Below are 19,874 nucleotides of genomic sequence, written 5' to 3' on the forward strand. Positions count from 1 at the left end.
CCGGGAGTAGTACCACAGATACGGACACATCGCTCCGCAGCCCGACAAGGCCTCGAAGAGCCACGCCATCGGCTGACATCCAGGTAACCTTTCTGACCGCCGCCTCCGCCCCGAGCAGTCGAAAAAGAAGACATCGGCACTCGCCGCACGGGATGGTGGGCTGGGCGTGGCAGCACAAACACCTCGTGGAGGATGCGAGGGTGGAAGCGCCTCCGGCTTCTCTCTCCCACGACGACCGTGGTCCTCGCCACACCGCGCTCAGACATCGGCAAACGGAAGATCGCAGAATCGCCGAACTGCGGCTGTGGTGAAGTCTAAGCCATCAAAAGGCATCGTCGATGGACCGCGCCATCCGTGGAGTGTCCCGGCAGTGTCGCTGCTACCCACATAGCGTCTACTGCTGCCTCCTCCTCGGATTGGTTGGAAAACACTGAAGTGTTCAACTCTTAACCTGTTTAATCACCGTGCTTTTCCCTCCTGTCATGCAAAAGAAGAAGCCTAGCCACAAAAACCCGACTCCCCCCAACTCTTTTTTCAAGAGGATCCTGCAAAGTTTTATCAGCACAGGACGATGATTGCTATGTAAATTCAAAATGAGAAATCTACAGTGCAATTTTTCAAATTTGCCAAATTTTTAGCATGTACCATAAAGCAGATAGTGCGTATTTTTATGGATGTATGTTCAACTTATTTTGCACCGTATGTAGCCAACTGTGCTAATCCGAGGTACGGGTCTATGGTGAATACTTGCGGGTGTACGGTTAATACGCCTGCAAGTATTAACCAGGACGGACGTTGGATTCAAACCGCGAACTTCTACAACGTTGGGAAGCGTTTCAGAATCACGCGCGAGTTTCGCTCGCGTTCAATGATTGCATTGCTCTTCGACTGCAAGCGGTGCTACCACGGTGGTGTGCATGGAAACCCATGGCAGGTGAAGCCAATTCTTTCACAAGTGGGACAGTTGGCCTCTTATGAACGTGCCATCCGCTGATCGCGTAACCGAGCGTCGCCCGTTATTCGCTCTCACGGGAGGTGCGAACACTCTGCATGAAACTACACTGATGCCATCGAATTGGTGACCAGACTGCACATGCAGTTGCAGTGCTTTTGTCAGTTGCTCTTCCCAAACGCCATATAAAAGAAATGTGTCCATGGTGTAATTTACGTGGAGAAATTTTATGAGTTTAGTTTCAGTTTTTTTGTAAAACCAAGTTGAGAAGTCAAGTGGCTAGGATGCACAAAGCAATCATCGCCTCTGAACGGGAGTCTAATGCCCCACCTTGCAAGCGAGGTACCGAATTATCGTGCGTCGCACACGGAAGGCTGCAACTGGGAGTGCCCTTTCAAACGTGTGAGCTGCGATCTACGCATTAATATTGAACTTCTTTCGCACCGTTCGTAGCCAACCGTGTTAATGGGAGGCGCGACCGCGAGTTGCTTGTCGCGTGTGCAGCGCTCTTGAGAGGGACGCTCGGTCAGCAACAAATCGTGTGACGGTCGCGTTCGCACGGGCGAGCCGAGCGCGTGGCCACAGAGCGTCGGGGTCACCTGGGAGGAGAGGTGCAGACGAGGAAGTCGCTGTGTGCCAGGAAGTGCACGTCCATTATGACTCCGATGAGGGACTGCTCCGAGTAGCGGTTCTGCAGGCCGGCCGAGCGCGAGATGGCGTTATCGCTGATGAACACGTAACTCGGGTACCTGCAGTGGACGCACACAAACACGCGAGTAAGAGGCTTAGGATGTGCAAAGGAATACATTATTTTCAAGTAATTTTTTAAAATAAAAAGCTAAAATATTCTCTCCGGAACAATGCGTGTTAGCACAGCTCGTCCGTGTTGATGCAAAACAAAAAAGTAAAATTTCTCAAAAAATAAAATAAAAAAGCTTCCCCCTCGTGTGTTCCCTGCAGCTCCGCTCCTGCAGTTCCATGATAACCCGCCAACATCCACGGGTCGTGGGTTGCGGTCCGCGAAGCGTTTTCCAACCGACCGCCGTGCGCTGCGGATTACGGGAGGAGTCGCAATCCGCCAATAATCCGCAAATTATGGGGATTCACGGATTAGTGGAGCGTGGATTATTGGAGTTCTGTTAACCTTCATGTTTTACGTGGAGAAAAAATATACGGGAAGTTGGCGTTTTGTTCGCTTGTTTACTTCAGTACATAAATTATCTGCGACAATGCCGACGATGACTTTGTCGCACGTCGGGAGGGGGCTTCTTCTAGCAGCAGATCAACAACGGACCGCGAACGACGAACGTTATTCACTCAGGGAAGTGGGCCCTTCCGAGCGGGAGTGGCCCACGGAAGGGGCGCGCGCGCGCTCGAGGGGGCCACGTACTTGGCTTTGGCCTCGGCGAGCAGGCCCGGGTCGTCGGTGGCCAGGTAGACACGCTTCACCTCCACCGGGGCGCTGCGAGCCAGCTCGAAGTGCTCCTCCACGTGGCTCATGTACTCCTCGATGGCGTGGAAGGCCGCCTCCGTGCCCACCTTGTCCGTGCGACGCACGTGAACCCTGCAGACGTGCACAGGCCCATCAGTGCGTGCCCCCGGATGCGCCGGCTCTCGCTAAGACGCAGCCGCCACCCTAAATTGGGAAGGGTTTTCTGGAAAATCGACTGACGATTCACCCCCGCCACTCGCCCCCCCCCCTCAACGGTGTTCACCGACAAACGGAAATGACTCATAAGTAAGGCGCCGGAGCAAAAACGAGGCAGACTGTAGGCCGTGGTGGTGTGGAATCGGTTCCTCTCGTCATGCAGTGATTGACAAGTGAGACGGGGGTGAACGCGCGTTTGTTTCAGGCAGCTGGATCAGACGGAGCTTAATTCACTTCACCTATGGGAACAAACATTTTCGTAAACAATCTTTGTTTTGATTTCCTTTAACAAAGTCTGACGCCCTCTATTGGATTTCAGTTTTAAATCTGGATCGTAACTCTTAATCCACGCTCTATTGATGACATCGATGCCGTTCACAAACTGCTGTCTTGTCTCACCAAGCGTGGGGGACGTGAGCGGTGCCAACCCGTCGCGTCGTCGTCGTTGGCCACGCACGCTGTGCTACGCCCGCCGTAGCGACATCGGCACGGAACATCTCCCAAACGCACTGTACTAAAGCGCCACCAGGCGCATTTAAACATTCTCTCCGCTCTCAGTTTGTGCTCTGAAGGAACATTTCTTGACATGTCAGCCTACGGTTATTATTCTCTAATGAGACGGCATTAACTGTGCGTATGCATGGTTGAGGTTTTATTATTTTATCGGCTACGGGCTACATTTAAAAAAACTAGTTGGTATATTTTGACCAAACGAATACATTTCAAGAATACAAATACGCGAGGGAATGTGCGCCTTGTGTGCGCGTTCAAACATCGAGTCGTGTTGTCTGCGTGCGGTGCGGTGCTTTACGCACCCGACAATGGGATGCTCAAAGCCCATCTTCTCCGCGTTTTGTTGAATCTCTTGCTCCAGCTGAGGCTGCGGTCGCACCAAGAACTTGATGAACTGGGAAACCCACCACACGGACGGGTCGCCATGCAGGCGTGAGACACGCTCCCACAGGTCCTCCGGCACGGCCAGAGGCAGGTACGGGGGCCGGGGGTGGAGGCTGTCCACGATCGGCAGCTCCACGACCTGCACGTCACGGTCATTCGCCTCCCCTGCAAGCGCAGCGACAACACAGGACGCTCAGCGATCCACACGATTACCACTCACTCCACTGACTCACCTGTACAGCCATCCACACGATTACCACTCACTCCACTTCCTCACCTGCACAGCGATCCACAGATTACCACTCAGTCCACTGACTCACCTGCACAGCCATCCACACGATTACCACTCACTCCACTTCCTCACCTGCACAGCGATCCACAGATTACCACTCAGTCCACTGACTCACCTGCACAGCGATCCACACGATTACCACTCACTCCACTGACTCACCTGTACAGCGATCCACACAATCATCTCTCACTCGTCCCGTGTCAAACCCATTCACGGGAAACCCACGCGCGGCGCTGTTACAGCGGTGGCAGCAGCGGCGAGTGCAGCGATTCACGAGCGGTGGCGATGGGTAGCGAAACACGGCAAGAGACGCCGCCGCTTACCGGACCAGTGGCCCGTGCTCTTCCCAGAGCGGTCCCTGCACGTCTCGCTGACGGGCTGGAAGAACTTCTCGAAGCCCTTGGGGCTGTAGCGCCAGCCCCTGGACTCGAGGATCATGGTGCGCTGCGTGCCGTAGGCGATCATGAAGCAGTAGACGACGTGGTGTAGCTGGCAGCCGTAGCCGCAGCCCTTGTTGATATTGCACACCAGCTTGCGCGCCGTGCGGCAGTCTTTCGGGTTCTGCATAGGGAACGGCGGCGACGAAAAGTGAGAAATGTCAGCGACGCACTTTGGGAGACTACCAGAGCGTGTTTTTTTAGTTTGCATGTTCGCCACAAGTATACGTGGTTAATGCAGACACGATTCCTTGTCTGAATTTGGTGTTTTAACATCATAACACCTGTTTGATTTCCAGAAAGGGTAAAACTTAATCTTCTAATAAAATAAATACGATTTTTTTTTCCCTCAGATGAAAAGTGTCAAGGGTGTCGGCCCGGCCGCTAACGACTCCACGAAAAACATCACGACGAGGGAGTTTTTCTCAATTAAATGTGCAATAGTTCCAATGTTTGAGAATTAAGACTGAGTTTGACAGCCGTCCAAACGAAAATATTCGGCAACGGAGCGTGAGGGAAAGCGCAGCAGTCCATTGTGGACACAGAACAGAGGTCACTTGCAGCAGTTCTGTGACATCTGCTTCTGTAGGCCGCTCTCTAACACACCGCGACACACGACATGATACCGATCGCCAGAGGTGTGGACTCGAGTCATGTGACTTGGACTCGAGTCAGACTCGAGTCATGAATTTGATGACTTCAGACTCGACTTGGACTTGCATAACAATGACTTTGTCCCACCTCTGAGGTGTGGACTCGAGTCATGTGACTTGGACTCGAGTCAGACTCGAGTCATGAATTTGATGACTTCAGACTCGACTTGGACTTGCATAACAATGACTTTGTCCCACCTCTGAGGTGTGGACTCGAGTCATGTGACTTGGACTCGAGTCAGACTCGAGTCATGAATTTGATGACTTCAGACTCGACTTGGACTTGCATAACAATGACTTTGTCCCACCTCTGCCGATCGCACAATCGGAAAGGCAAATGGGAACGGGCAGTTAATATTTAAGAGGAAAAGGCCTTTTTTTATTAGAAACAATTTCAAACGTTAATTAGTATCGCGGTGTCACACTATTAAATGTTATTTCTGGTCTCTCTTGACAATAAAACGAAGTGATTCCTGCTGCTCAAGTGAGCATGGAAGGCGGTGCTCATCCCCTATTTTATGGTGGAAATTCCACATTCCTATGATGGGGGCAAACCCACCAAAAGCACACCCACTGTTGGCTTCCCCGAAAACTGGTACAGTGGTCCCTCGGTTAACGATATAGATTGGTTACACGAAAGCCATCGTTAATTGAATTGATCGTTAATCACATGTTAAAGACTCAAATTGTTCCCAGACGATGAGAAGTTGGCCTTTTTCACCCTAAAAGCAAAGTTTATAATATTTAAACACGCAACTTGTATAAATATATGTTCTAAGAACATATGAAAGCATTAACATAAACATGGAAAAATAATGAATAGAGAATAAAAAGGCGCACAGAGCATAATAACTCTTGCCTGAGGCTAAGAAGATGGACATTGAAAATCTCGCAGCCAGTTGCGCTCAAAACGCTCATAAAGGAGCGCTCCGATTGGCCGAAATTGGTGGCCGCGTGATATCGTAAAACGTTTAGTTAATAGAGACAATGGGACCCCTGTGGGAGGGCTGATCGTTAATCGAAATATCGTTAATCGATGACATTGTAAACCGAGGGAACTGCTGTACTCATTTTATCTCGGCCGGAGGGATAAACTTCCGCAGCAGTAGGATGCACAAACGGTCACATGGTGGACAAGCCGAGCGCTGCTTTGCACCGCTACTGCTGCTCAGGCAGTCTGATCCCACACGCGGCGAGGGTCGCACCACCGTCGTGCCATTTAAAAGCCGCGCGTCGGCTCGTGCGCTCCCACCCCCAAGCATGCGGGCGTGATTAAGAGGCAGGGCCAAGCAGTTAGTGGTGCGCATAAACCTATATTTAATTCCCGCAGGCGTATTCATCGTATGAACTTCATTTCAAGGGTCCGATGCCGAATGTCACCTTGGGCTGGGGTCCTGCGAGCTGTTAGCGTGCACAGCGCGCCAACGGCTAAAGGCCCGCGCCCCCCTCTGCGCGGAGGACACAGCGTATGGGATTTCCTCCATAAATACGTTTCATTTCTCTGCCAGTTTGGTGGATTTATTCCGATAACTGACCGTGAAAATGTAAAAAAGAAATTTGTACTTAATTTTATTGCAATCAGATTAGGGACACACGCAAATGGTAAAAAATTTGTAGCAAAAACTAATTTTTGTAAGCCCAGGGGATGCGTCCTTGTGATTCAGACATTAAAGCATTCTAGAAAACCGAACTACGCTTGGTGATTACAATGATAAAAACATTAATATTCAAAGATGTTTCTCAAGATAAGGAAGCTGAAGCGAGAGCGATGGAGACGTCCCATCCTCGAAGCACCCAGCAGCAACGTCATGACATGGAACACCAAGAGATCAGAGTTGGTTAATATGTTTAGACAATCACTTTTTGATTAATTTATTTCCAGAGACGAAGAAATCTCTGTTAAAACGACTTAAAACTATTTTTTATTGTATCAGGGAAGACCCATTGAGCTGCGTAGCTCTTTGTCAGAAGCGTCCTGGCCATAAATGATAGCTCAACGAAGTGGCTTATCATCATGTGGAAATGTATAGCAGACAAATTCTCTAGATGCGTGTTGATAATAAATGTGGAAGGGAAAAACCGGAGGACCCGGAGAAAAATCCACACAACCACGGGGAGAGAGAACACGCAGACTCCAATATAAAGCAGGCGTCAGGGTCGGGATCGAACTCACGCGACCTCCTGCTTACTGGGCGAGGTAGTTAAGATCTCTCTTACAGCTGGCAATGCATCAGCCACAAGCAGGTGGCATCAGAGAACTACTTCCCAAGTCGATTCCATCGACCTCTTCCTGAACACCGCCGCCGCCAACCTACACGTCCGTAAAAAAAAACATGCCCGTAAAGCTGACAACTGTTAATTTCCCCGAGCTGGAATTTATGCGAAGGTAAATGAAAAACCTCAAATTGGTCGTGCAACGTTTTGAGCGTAAAGTCATCGGAGGCTGCGGTCGAGACCAACGGACTCGCTCCGCTTGGGAGCCCGGCTACCTGGAGTCGAACCCAGGTGGTGACTCGGCAGTGCCAGCTCGGTGCTCCGGATCTCTGGGCTGCCCGGCCACCTCTAGATTGTAGTTTTATGAATCTGATATGGGAGTGTTGAAAAAACACTCACAAAAAGCAATTTAAAAGCCACGTTTGAAAAATGTAGCTGATAATGTGATTAGAAATCATAATGTCCCAGATTTGTGAATATTTTTACGAATTATAGCCATGAAATATGATTTAGTCAGAATATTACAATTTCCAAAAGATGGAATGAGTTTAAATAACTGAGGGAATCACAAGACTAGATGATAATGATCAGGTAACACGTTACTCTGGAGAAGAAAGGTAGTATTGTCTGTCATCAGATGACGATAAGTGGTTTGCCTACAAATTCATTTTCAGTAAGTGCATTTTCAATGTCTCACAACGAACCAAGAATTCTAAAGCAACTACAAAGTCACAGTATGACGTCTGTACCACAGATTTAGATAATAGACGCGTCACAGCGCAAAAAATCAATATGCAGCTGATTAGCAGCACAAATTATCCATCAGCCTTCGCTGCCCGGAGTGCAGAGATTCACCCCCCCCCTCCCCCGAGGGTCGCCACCTTCCCCCTCCACAAAGCAAACCCAGACACGCCCCCCCCCAAACCCCGACACGTCCTCTTCCGCAAACGGTGCCCCCCCCCCCCCGTCTCTTCCGCAAAACGCCCAACCACAAAAGTGCGTACCAGACCACGGCGCAAACTCAATTCCTGCCACCTGAACACAGGTGCTGACTTTCTGGGATGTCCGGGTGAAACCTAGACCTGTTGCTATGGTGATCATTGCACGAGTGCGTCAACAGGCCTAGATTGTGCGCCAAAACGCAATTTGCAAGCGAATTTGTCACGCGAAACTCACAGCTCAGCGTACAACTGTGATTTTTAATGGAAGAGCCCAGATAAAGTTTGCTCACAGGCACCCAAAAGTAGCGCGACTTCACCAAGCACGTGCGTGGCCCTCCCCGTCGCAACGGACCCTGGCAGCGGAAGCATCGCGAGGGAAAAGCCGTGACCTTTCTGGGGTTGGCTACGTATGCTGAATGGCATGCAGAGCATGTGCATGGCAGACTGTTTTTTTTTATTAAACGCGGCCGCTGACCAAAGGCCCGAAGCACCCAAGCGGCCAGCAACAAAACGGCACCATCAAAGCTGTAAACGATGAAGTGTTGACACGGTCTTGACATGAGCAAGGTTTACAACGGCCGTATTTATTTTTAAGCATTCGCATGACGAGATATTGGTTGAGCAGCTAGGAGGCATTTTTCACCAGGCCAGAGATTAAACGTTTATGGCATCACGTTAAATGTTTTATGGCAGGAAGGGGAATGTTGTTTTACTTCCATCCGACAAGTGCACTGTTACAAAGTATGCCATGCTTCATTGTTTTCACAATGAAACACGGTGCGCAGACCTACAGAGGATATTCAGCAGTCATTCTCGAGTCTTTTCGCAACGTGTCTTCCCTCGTGGCGAGGTATTGCTGCTGTGACGACGCGTTCTGGCATTCAACTCCTCCCAAGCTCGGCACTGGTACCCGCGCTGAATGCCGCTACCCAGAAGAACCCATTTTAAAAACACTGAAAAATAATTCAATGAACACTCGATATCAAGTGACAGGCATTACACAAGACACGTTTCCACAAAACATGGGGGGGGGGGGGGGGAGTGTTTATCGCAATCATGTGCCAATCCTATCACAATGCACAAGACGGCCATGCACGGGGCAGCCTTGCCCCCCCCCCCCCCCCCCCTCACATTGAGCAGGACCAAGCCACTGGCTTCTAATCCAGAACACGGAAAATCAAAATATAGAGGCAGCAAGGGTTGGGTTCAAACCCACAAACTCCTGTATACCACGTGAGGTAGCTAACATCTCGCCACCCCAACACCCCTACCTACCTGATGGATCGATTACTTCCATTTCCTATCTGGAGGGCCAGATATGTGACGGAGGCATACGCTGTCTGCTTGTTTATTTTGTGGCTTGTCTTCTGCACGACGCTGACGATGATCATCGTGATTTTATTATACAGCCTTCGTCGAACTCGGACCCATTACCACAGAGAGGGTCCTTGCCCATCAACACCTGGCACTCCACCAGCATTGGTTCAAGCGAGTAGCCCGACTGCTGATGAGACACCGAATATTGAAACCAGCCCGGAGTTTGTGTTTAACCAACGCCGCTGACATTATGCGCTTCCCAAAAGGCCCCACAACCGGAGGGATGTGTAAAAAAAAACCCATCTATTTATTTTTACGTGGAGAGACGGATATTGGTAGGAGGCGAATTGCCAACGACGTATTTATTTTGTTGCCCATAGCCTCGACAGCGACAGCATGAATCCTCCGCTACAATAATGATTAATTGTTGCGCTGAGATTAGGGTCACAGGAGACAACACATTCTGTGTGAGCCTGGCAAGAGAGACAAAGACGACATTGTCGTTGTAAGCTACTGGGGTCCAAAAGCGTAACAATGCACCCAGGAGAAGCCGAAGCTACCAGGTGCAGCTCCGTCTCCTCCCACACCGCTCGCGTTCACTTAACCTTCGCACTAAGGGGTGCGTTTTCGATGGTGTAATCATGCGCACGACGCCGTCGCGCTATCCAAGAGGAAAGATTATAAATTGCAAAATGGATTATGGATTTTTTGTTTGTTACTAACCCTTTGTCTACAGATGCCAGAATCCGTATCGGCTGCAATAAACGCGTCTCTGGCTAAGAAAGAAATCGCAAACAAATACACACCAAGATTAAATACTGTACTTGGATTGCAAGCCATCAGGGGAAACTCGGTAATACCTTCAGTGCCATCTGTGACTGTGCGTGTGCACAGCAGCCTGTGCTTAGCAACCAGCACAGAGGAAGTCAGGCACACCATCTCGTACATCTTTAGAGCTGATGTGGAGGATGTTTACTCACTGAAGTTGAACTTCTTCTGTGCCAGCCTATTTTTTGTCTTCTTCTACGTCTAGCAGTTCCACGGTGTATAACGGGGAGAGCTGTTCGTTACAACAGCCCTCGACGCAAGTTGTGGCAAGAGGCGACAGGGCTGTTACTCGACTGTTCTACGGTAACTAGCCGAAAGCCCGTCCAAGGACGGGCGAATTGCAGTAAATCTGAAACTTGCAAGCGAAAAGCAGAGCGTGACGTCATATTCATTGCATCCATTCGTGTGCAATTTGTCAGGCCGCGGTGACACAGACTTATTTCATTTAAAGGTTATAATTCCTTGTTCATCATGATGTCCTTTTTATACTTCTATGTCTCAATAGCGTCACGGAGATCGCGTGACGTGAGGGTTCTGCCTTTGTAGTGAGGGTTATAAGTTGACGCCGAGGAGGGGGGAGGAGGCGATCCCCCCCCCATGTGGAGTGACGTCACCCGCTCATGATTATTGAGGGGGGGTCCATTTAGAGGACGTCACCTGGTCATGATTATTAATGAGGGGGGGGGCATGTGGGGGACGTCACCTGTTCATGATTATTAATGAGGGGGGCTGGTCGACGTGGAGTGACGTCACCCGCGTTACACACAGACGTTCTTGGCTCATGACAGTAGTAATGGCTCCTGCACGTGGAGCCAGGGAACGTTCGCCTGGCTGTCCAACTGCTTGCACAATCAGAATGGCCACCGTGAAGGTTGCTGAGGAGATGAGTCTCCATTTGGGGCCGCCACCTTTTCCACTAAAGACCGAAGCCACACTTACCTCTCAGTCGGCCTGGGGCCGTCATTAAAACTGTGCCGTTCACGACAATGCATTTCCACACAACACCGGCGGTACCAGATCTTGGCACAAATCAATTCCTGCCACTCGAACACCGATGCCAATTCCCGGACTATCCGGGTCAGTTCCACAATGCATAACCGGGTCAAAGTCAGACAGGTAGCACCCCTAGGCTCTGTAGAGACACCAGCAAAGCACGCACGGGCACTGGGGATTCCTTCCGTCATGCCTTTCAATACGAGAACACTTGGTCTGTGTGTACTTCTGCATTCAAGGTCATTGGACAATAAGCAAGGACAATCAGAGACTTGTGGACGGCCAATTATAGAACATTCGGTGATGCTCTGATTACTCTGTGTGGTGTATTGTACAGTTTTGCGCCAAACTAGGACCCCGTATCTAACAGGATCCTTGGCAATAAGCATTTCGCAGTTTAAATTTAAATACATTATTATTCATAATTAGTTGTTGGGTTGGATGGCGCCAGTATAGAGCCAAATGGTGTTGTACATCCTGCAGCTCAAGAGATGCAATAACTTAAACTAAACTATTTACCAGGTCAGGCCATCGAGGTATTTGAGCTATTTTTCAGAAGCGACCTGGCCACCAATGATTGCTCAACAAAAGTGGCTTATCACGTGGAGATTTACAGCGGCCATTGCCGAGTGCGCTCTTGTGATCGCCTGACGATGCTGGGTATATAAGTTTCAGCGACAAGGTGCATCGAATTCCCTCGGTGGGGATTGCTTTTCGACATAGCAGTTGGCTGAAAACAAAATACCAATTACATGTTTTGTTCAAAAGACGTGGTCTGTTTGGCCGTGTCGGGTGATAGAGGATGAACATCATCATTCGGCTTTGTATTGAGGCCATTTAATTAAAAAATATTATTATGAATCATCTGGCAGTTCACCAGCATTGAACTTGACAAGTTGGATGCTGTCGATGAGACAATAAATGTTGAAACCCATCCAGGGTGTTGCTTATCATGAACCAATGTTGTTGAAATGATGCACTCCCAGAAGCCCGTGTGGCCGATAGGATGTGCAAAGGAGACTTTTAATTTGTACGAAGAGAGACAGATATGAGGAGGCTTATCGTCTGCTTCTTTATCTTGGTTACGGGAGAATATGCAATTATTAACATGACCTGCAGATCCCAGAAGATTCTTAGACAATGTTGATCACGTTAAGCCTAACTGTTACTTGTGAACGTGACTATGCTGCCAATAACGAAGCTTCCATGCTGTAGCCTGCGCTGCCAGGCACTGCGTCGTGTCTATGCTCATACATGGAGGGCGCTCTTCACGGTAATCAAACAAATTAATCGAAATCCAGTGGGCTGCAGCAGCATCATTCGCTGTACTCCCATTGAACACGTAGTAGGCTTTTGCAACCAACATTATCCATAAGAGGTTTTCTTTGGGTTAGATGGCATGAATATAAATGTGTCGATAAACCCACCACTACTCGACACAGCTAATGAGTAAGGTTTGTCACGTAAACAGAACGTGCCAATTGGTTACTACTTCAGCACTCACCGGTTGGGTGTTGGATAGTAAACCCACAAATTTACCATTCGAGTACCGTGACGGTCAGCCTCATCAGGCGACAGCCAGAATTGACAGCCACAATTCTATGGTGGTGGATCACTCTCGTTGAGTCTCCAGAGAGAGACATTGCATGGATCGGTGTTGCCACCCCATGCAGCACAGAAATGTTCGCCGGTTCCTTGAGCATTATACAGTTATCGCACCTGCTGATCACAATAAACAAATGAAACAGTGGCCGGGCAGCCACCCACGAGAGATACGAGACGGTATAAAACATGTCCAAAAAACTAATTCCCACGGGACTATCACATGGCCCATCAGAGATAGAAAGTTATCTGCCTGTTTGTTTGAACATTTAGCTAGCAGGGATCCACTCAACTGAAAGGTGCCCCGTTTATATTTGCGGATCCAAGGCGGGGAGTGGCTTAACGCACCTCCGATTTAGCACGGTTGGCGACGTACGGGTGCGAAAGAAGTTCAACATCCAAAGGCATAAACATACAAAGATTCCCCGTATAGTCTTAACAGACTGTTGGGGCAAATGCTGTTAGCGTGCACCTATGAAGGCCGGAACGGTATACGAGGGGGTGGGTGGTCAGCACCACGCCCGACCGCCTTTGTCTCCCTAGTGGCGATGTTTACACACCGCACCAGGTACTAATTTGAGGCTGAGTCGACCTAGGTGAAGCCCAGGACAAGTTCAGATAATCGTCACTTGTGTTGGCCAAGACCGAGAATTCAACTCGGGTCGCCGGGTTCGTAGGGCAGTGCGCAAACCGCTACACGACCACACCCCACACACAACAACCGCCATTCGCCACTAAGTGGCAGTGATGTCACCACGACGCTTGTGCCAGGCTATGTGCAGGTTGAGGCCACGGGAAGTGTCGAACGCCCGCTGGCAGGAGGTCACGGGGCAGACCCAGTTGCCACGGGTCGACTGACTGAGATGACTGGCTGATGCACCACCTGTGCCCCCTACTGTGGCCAACTGGCTGTGCTTTAGCCACACGGCGCTCCACTCGTTGTTGTGAGCGTCGCTCCTCCCCCCTCTGTTGTTGTTGGAGGGCGACTGCCTCCAACTGCCCAGTAGCGTCCTTCACGAGCCTCCTCCACAGAGGCTGATCTTGACACTGCTGGTAACAGTCATCGGCAAGTCCACTCAGCTCCACATCCTCGTGTACCACATCACTCCATTTCTTCTCTAGCCCGTGCAGTGCCCATTTAGCCCCCTCTATCTGGCCGAACAAAAGTTGTTTAGGCATGCGGTGGCTGGGCATTCGGGCTACATGACCCAGCCAACGCAGCCTTGCCTGCCGGAGGAGCTCACCAATGGGACTTTGTCCAGATCTTTCAAGGATACGTGAGCTCCTCATAACAATCCAGCCTGGTTAAACCCAAAATAGATCGTAGGCAGGCCAGCCTCAATGTTTCTAACCGGAGAAGATGTTCCATTAAGGGGGTCCACGTTTCGCAAGCGTAGAGAAGGGAGGGAATGGCTGTGGCCGAGAAGACCTGAAGCTTTGTGGGGAGCAACAGACCAGGTAGCTTCCACACAGCGTTACGCAACTGATGAAAAGATAATGCCGCTCGACTGATTCGGAGTGAAACCTCTGCTGTCAAACCGGAGCCGGTCATGAGCACACTGCCCAGGTATGGGAAACTCTCCACTCTCTCCACAACTGCCATATCACCAATTGGGAGTTGCAGGAGTGGAGTGTCCAATGGTACAAAATACCCAGGCAGGTGCTTAGTTTTGGTGGGGCTGATGGTAAGGCCCCACACCTCTTCGTAGCAAGCTCCAGGTTCAGCAGCAGCGCCTCCAACTCCTCCTGAGTGAGCAGCAATTACCAGATCATCGGCATACATAACATGGTTGAGCAATAGGGAGCCATCCCTTGACCACACCTGGGCATCGATCAGCCTCCCATTGTATCTGTACCAGATGGAAATTCCTCCGGTACAGCTATTGAACGCTTCACGAACTACGTGGTTGAAATAGATGTTAAATAATGTGGGAGCCAGAGGACATTCCTGTCGCACCCCGAAGTGAACAGGGAATGGCTCTGACTCCCGGCCACAGAAATTTACCCGGGCCCGCTCACCATCATGAAGGTCCTTAATGATCGTGAGCAGCGGGTCAGGGGCTCCGAAAGCACGACGAACAACCCAGAGTCCAGGCCTACTGATGGTATCATAGGCCTTAAACAGGTCAATAAAGCAGAGATGTAGGTCTTGTTGGAATTTCCTACACCTCTGCTGTAGCAGATGGACAGAAGATATGGCATCTGTGCAGGACCGCCCTTTCCTGAAACTACATTGGGGCTCTGCAAGCCTCTCCTCAGCGTGCCTGGCAAGGCGATGTTGAATAATCCTTGCCAGGACCTTTCCCGGCACACTGAGGAGTGAGATGCCCCTGTAGTTGTTACAGTCTGTGCGGTCCCCCTTCTTAAAGAGGGGGACCACCAGGGCATCCTTCCAATCCTGCGGAACCCGTCCAGTGGTCCAGACTGTTGTTATGATGTCATGTAGGGCAGTCTGTGCACAAACGCCACCCTCCCTGAGCATTTCGCTTGGGAGATCATCTCTGCCCGGTGCCTTTCCTGGTCTCAGACTCTGGATCGCCTTCAGTACTTCCTCAACAGATGGCACCTCAGCCAGCCATTCACAGGGGGTGACCTCTTCCAATATTTGAGGCACCGCAGCCTTAGCAGGGTTATCCCCACTTTGTGCCATGATGTTTTCCTGGCTGAGGGATTTCCCCTCCCCCAGGACCTCACAGAAATGCTCACTGACATACAACAACAACAACAACAACCGCCATTCGCCACTAAGTGGCGGTGACGTCACCACGATGCTTGTGCCAGGCCAAGTGCACCTTGAGGCCACGTGAAGTGTCGAAAGCCCGCTGGCAGGAGGTCACGGGGCAGACCCAGCAGGTGCCACGGGTCGACTGACCGAGATGACCGAGATGACTGGCTGATGCACCACCTGTGCCCCCTACTGTGCCAACTTGCTGTGCTTTAGCCACCCGGCGCTCCGCTCGTTGTTGTGAGCGTCGCTCCTCCGCCCTCCGTTGTTGTTGGAGGGCGACTGCCTCCAACTGCCCAGTAGCGTCCTTCACGAGCCTCCTCCACTGAGGCCGATCTTGACACCGCTGGTACCAGTCATCGGCAAGTCCACTCAGCTCCACGTCCTCCTGTACCACATCACTCCATCTCTTCTCCAGCCCGTGCCGCGCCCGTCTAGCCCCCTCGATCCGGCCGAACAAAAGCTGTTTAGGCATGCGGTGGCTGGGCATGCGGGCTACATGACCCAGCCAACGCAGCCTTGCCTGCCGGAGGAGCTCACTGATGGGACTTTGCCCAGATCTTTCAAGGATTTGTGAGCTCCTCACACAATCCAGCCTGGTTAAACCCAGGATGGATCGTAGGCAGGCCAGCCTAAATGTTTCCAACCGGCGAAGATGCTCCACCAGGGGGGTCCACGTCTCGCAAGCGTAGAGAAGGGAGGGAATGACCGTGGCCGAGAAGACCTGAAGCTTCGTGCGGAGCGACAGACCAGGTAGCTTCCACACAGCGTTACGCAACCGATGAAAAGATATTGCCGCTCGACTGATTCGGAGTGAGACCTCTGCTGATAGACTGGAGCCGGTCATAAGCACACTGCCCAGGTATGGGAAACTCTCCACTCTCTCCACAACTGCCCCATCACCAATTGGGAGTTGTGGGGGTGGAGTGTCCGATGGTACAAAATACCCAGGCAGGTGCTTAGTTTTGGTGGGGCTGATGGTAAGGCCCCACCTCTTAGTGGCACGCTCCAGTCTCAGCAGCAGCGCCTCCAACTCCTCTTCTGAATGAGCAGCTATTACCAAATCATCGGCATACATAACGTGGTTGACCAATAGGGAGCCATCCCTTGATCGCACCCGGGCGTCGATCAGCCTCCCATTATATCTGTACCAAATGGAAATTCCCCCGGTACAGCTATTGAAGGCTTCACGAACTACGCGGTCAAAATAGATGTTAAATAATGTGGGAGCCAGAGGACATCCCTGTCGCACCCCAAGGTGTACAGGGAAAGGCTCCGACTCCCGGCCACGTAGTTTTACCCGGGCCCGCTCACCATCATGAAGGTCCTTAATGATCGTGAGCAGAGGGTCAGGGACTCCGAAAGCACGAAGAACAACCCAGAGCCCAGTCCTACTGATGGTATCATAGGCCTTGACCAGGTCAATAAAGCAGAGATGTAGGTCTTTTTGGAATTCCCTACACCTCTGCTGTAGCAGACGGACAGAAAATATAGCATCTGTGCAGAACCGCCCTTTCCTGAAACCGCATTGGGGCTCCGCAAGCCCCTCCTCAGCGTGCCTAGCAAGGCGATGTTGAATAATCCTTGCCAGGACCTTACCCGGCACACTGAGGAGTGAGATGCCCCTGTAGTTGTTACAGTCGGTACGGTCCCCCTTCTTAAAGAGGAGGACCACCAGGGCATCCTTCCAGTCCTGCGGAACCCGTCCAGTGGTCCAGACTGTTGTTATGATGTCATATAGGGCAGTCTGTGCACAAACGCCACCCTCCCTCAGCATTTCGCTTGGGAGATCATCTCTGCCCGATGCCTTCCCTGGTCTCAGACTCCGGATTGCCCTCAGTACTTCCTCAACAGCTGGCACCTCAGCCAGCCACTCACAGGGGGTGACCTCTTCCAATATTTGAGGCACCGCAGCCTCAGCAGGGTTATCACCACTTTGTGCCATGATGTTTTCCTGGCTGAGAGAATTTCCCTCCCCCAGGACCTCACAGAAATGCTCAGCAAATCTGCAAACCTGTTCCTGGGGGTCGGAGATTGGATCACCGTTTTTTCCTCTAATGATGGTAATAGGTGTGGCGCTGCAGGTTACTTTTTTGATGGAGTTAAATAGTGATTTGTGATCACGGGCCACTGAGGCAGACTCCATCTCCTCAGCAACCCGCGACCACCACCCATCCTTACAGCGCCTTACGGCTCTCCGAACTTCCGAGCGAAGGCTGCGGTAAACCTCCTCATTCTCTGACGTGGGATGCTGTAGGCGATGAGAGTGGGCCTGACGCTTTTTCTCAATTAACCTGAACACCTCCTCTGTCAGCCAGGGTTTCTGGGGAGGTCTGGACCGCGTACCCAAAGCAGCCATTGCAGCTGCATGAGTCACAGTCTTAAACCTCGCCCATTTCCCCTCAACATCAGGTGGAGTGGGGGACGATGCCAACCCCAGCTGCAAGCGATGATGAAATTCTTGCTTGCAACTTTCATCAGCTAACTGAGACCAGGCCACTTTTGGTTGGAATGGGATCCTGGGTGTACACCCACCACCGGAGTGGAAGACATACACACACATACACACATACACACAACTACAGGGGACACATGGCGAGGCAGCACACAATGGTGCTCGTCCTCGTCTACCTGCAGGCAGGGACAGCGTTGATCCTATGCGATGCCTGGCCCCACGCAGACCCTCCGAACAGAGATACACACCGAGTTGTGTGTCTTGGGTGTTAAATCTGGTCTAAATTTGGGGTGTTCATCCTGAAAGTTCGAAAAGCCTAAAACATTTTTGATTTTGCTTTTTTGGTTAAACCTTGACTTAAAGCTTTCGTAACTGCAGGAATTAATATTCTTTGGGTCTTTCGATAAAGTCACGTAGAGAGGTTCAAAGAAAATAACAAAAAAATAACCAAAAACTACAACGTTCCGATCGCAACACAAGCGGTCGTTATCAGGAAAAGGGGGTTAGCCTCAAGGCAAACTGTTTTCCAAGGTTTGACATGGGCGCAGCCCAAGTGTCATCAGCATGGGCAGGGCAGCTAATGTAAGTGATGGTACTCGTAGAGGGCAATGACGGCGCTGGTGGTGGGCTTCCACCAATAAACGTTGTAGTTTTTTGTTATTTTCTTTTAACCTATCTACGCGACTTTACCGAAAGACCCAAAGAATATGGTTAAACTTTATTCTAGACTAGCAGGTGTACCCATTCTTCGCATTATTCCCCCCCCCCCCCCAGCCGTGCATTTGTGCGGGATACACGGCCTACGCAGAGGGTGGTGGGCGGGATGCGTGACGTCAGCAGGCACACTGCGCAACGCTGCCGCATGCGGGTGACATCACAGATGTGACATCACCGCTCACTTGCCGTGCAAAAAATATGCATTATTGCGCCCCCCCCCCTCCCAAAAAAAATACCAAAGTTATTTTTTTACATTTTGCATGGTGTACAGTCTGGAAAGTACCCACATGGCAAATTTCAAGTTTGTTGCATGTCGGGAAGTACGCTAAACATTTTGAACAGACACACACATTCACAAATTTCCCTTTTTATATATAGATAGATGTGCAACCTCCAGCGCCTCCTAGAGCACGTGACCTGAAGTGCAAGCACTGGCACGGCGGGAGGGCCCCGTCCCCTCTCCTCGCCCCCCCTCTCCTCTTCTCTCTCACGTGCAATCCTTCCCATTTGTGTTCGTGGTTTATTTTATTCCCCGACAGCATCAACGCACATCGCCGGTGAGCACAGCGCAACCCTACGGGAATACAGCGCAATCCTACGTGGGTACAACAAATTCGTTGGTTTATAATTATTGACTTATTACCGCTTGAAACATTCTTTAACGTGTTTAACCCTTCGTGAAATGAAATATAGCACCCTCAGTCTAAACCAATACCAAAATATACCCTTCGCAGCAAGGAGAGGCCCTGATGAGAGGCACGTGCTCAACTGCAAACACGCCAATTAGGGTTGGGGACAGAATGAGGCACGTAATTATCGCACACTCGTGATTACACTTCACAACGGCTCCGGTGTCGGAGCTCAGTCCTCGTGGGGAGAAAGAGAGCCCCCCACGGACGGACGTGATGATTGGTCGTAAACATATGCAATCAGTTCAGCAACGAGGGCTGGCCTTGGTTCAGCGGTAATGTCCTTGGAAGGAAATTGGCGTTCATGCGAGCCGACGCGGTGATATGTTACCGTGGGAAATATATGCCTCCTGACCACGGACACTGCTCTATGCATCTTAGAAGTGGTCCGAGGCAGGGCAGCATGGTTAAAAAACAAATATGCCCGCCGTTTTTTGTGTCCAGCATCTTGCCGCGAATCACGTTTAGGCGCTTTGTAATCCAAATAGTGCCGTAATATAAACTACTGATACAA

The 19,874-nt window shown here is 50.7% G+C and overlaps 1 protein-coding gene across 3 annotated transcripts in view; it reads right to left on the reverse strand.

Annotated features, from left to right (window-relative positions):
• Positions 1 to 1,547: 1,547 nt before the first annotated feature.
• LOC133352724 (alpha-(1,6)-fucosyltransferase-like) overlaps positions 1,548 to 19,874 on the reverse strand; it is a 108,353-nt gene continuing 90,026 nt past the window's right edge. For all 3 annotated transcript variants that reach the window (XM_061568550.1, XM_061568553.1, XM_061568551.1), the window contains 4 exons: positions 4,113 to 4,350; positions 3,416 to 3,662; positions 2,343 to 2,516; positions 1,548 to 1,701 (listed from right to left, as the gene is read on the reverse strand). In XM_061568550.1, coding sequence (XP_061424534.1) covers positions 1,548 to 1,701; positions 2,343 to 2,516; positions 3,416 to 3,662; positions 4,113 to 4,350 — 813 coding nt within the window. The remainder of the gene's footprint in view (positions 1,702 to 2,342; positions 2,517 to 3,415; positions 3,663 to 4,112; positions 4,351 to 19,874) is intronic.

This window comes from Lethenteron reissneri, chromosome 41 (assembly GCF_015708825.2).
Source record: "Lethenteron reissneri isolate LAM-NWPU_2019-01 chromosome 41, ASM1570882v1, whole genome shotgun sequence".
NCBI classification, from domain to species: Eukaryota; Metazoa; Chordata; class Hyperoartia; order Petromyzontiformes; family Petromyzontidae; genus Lethenteron; species Lethenteron reissneri.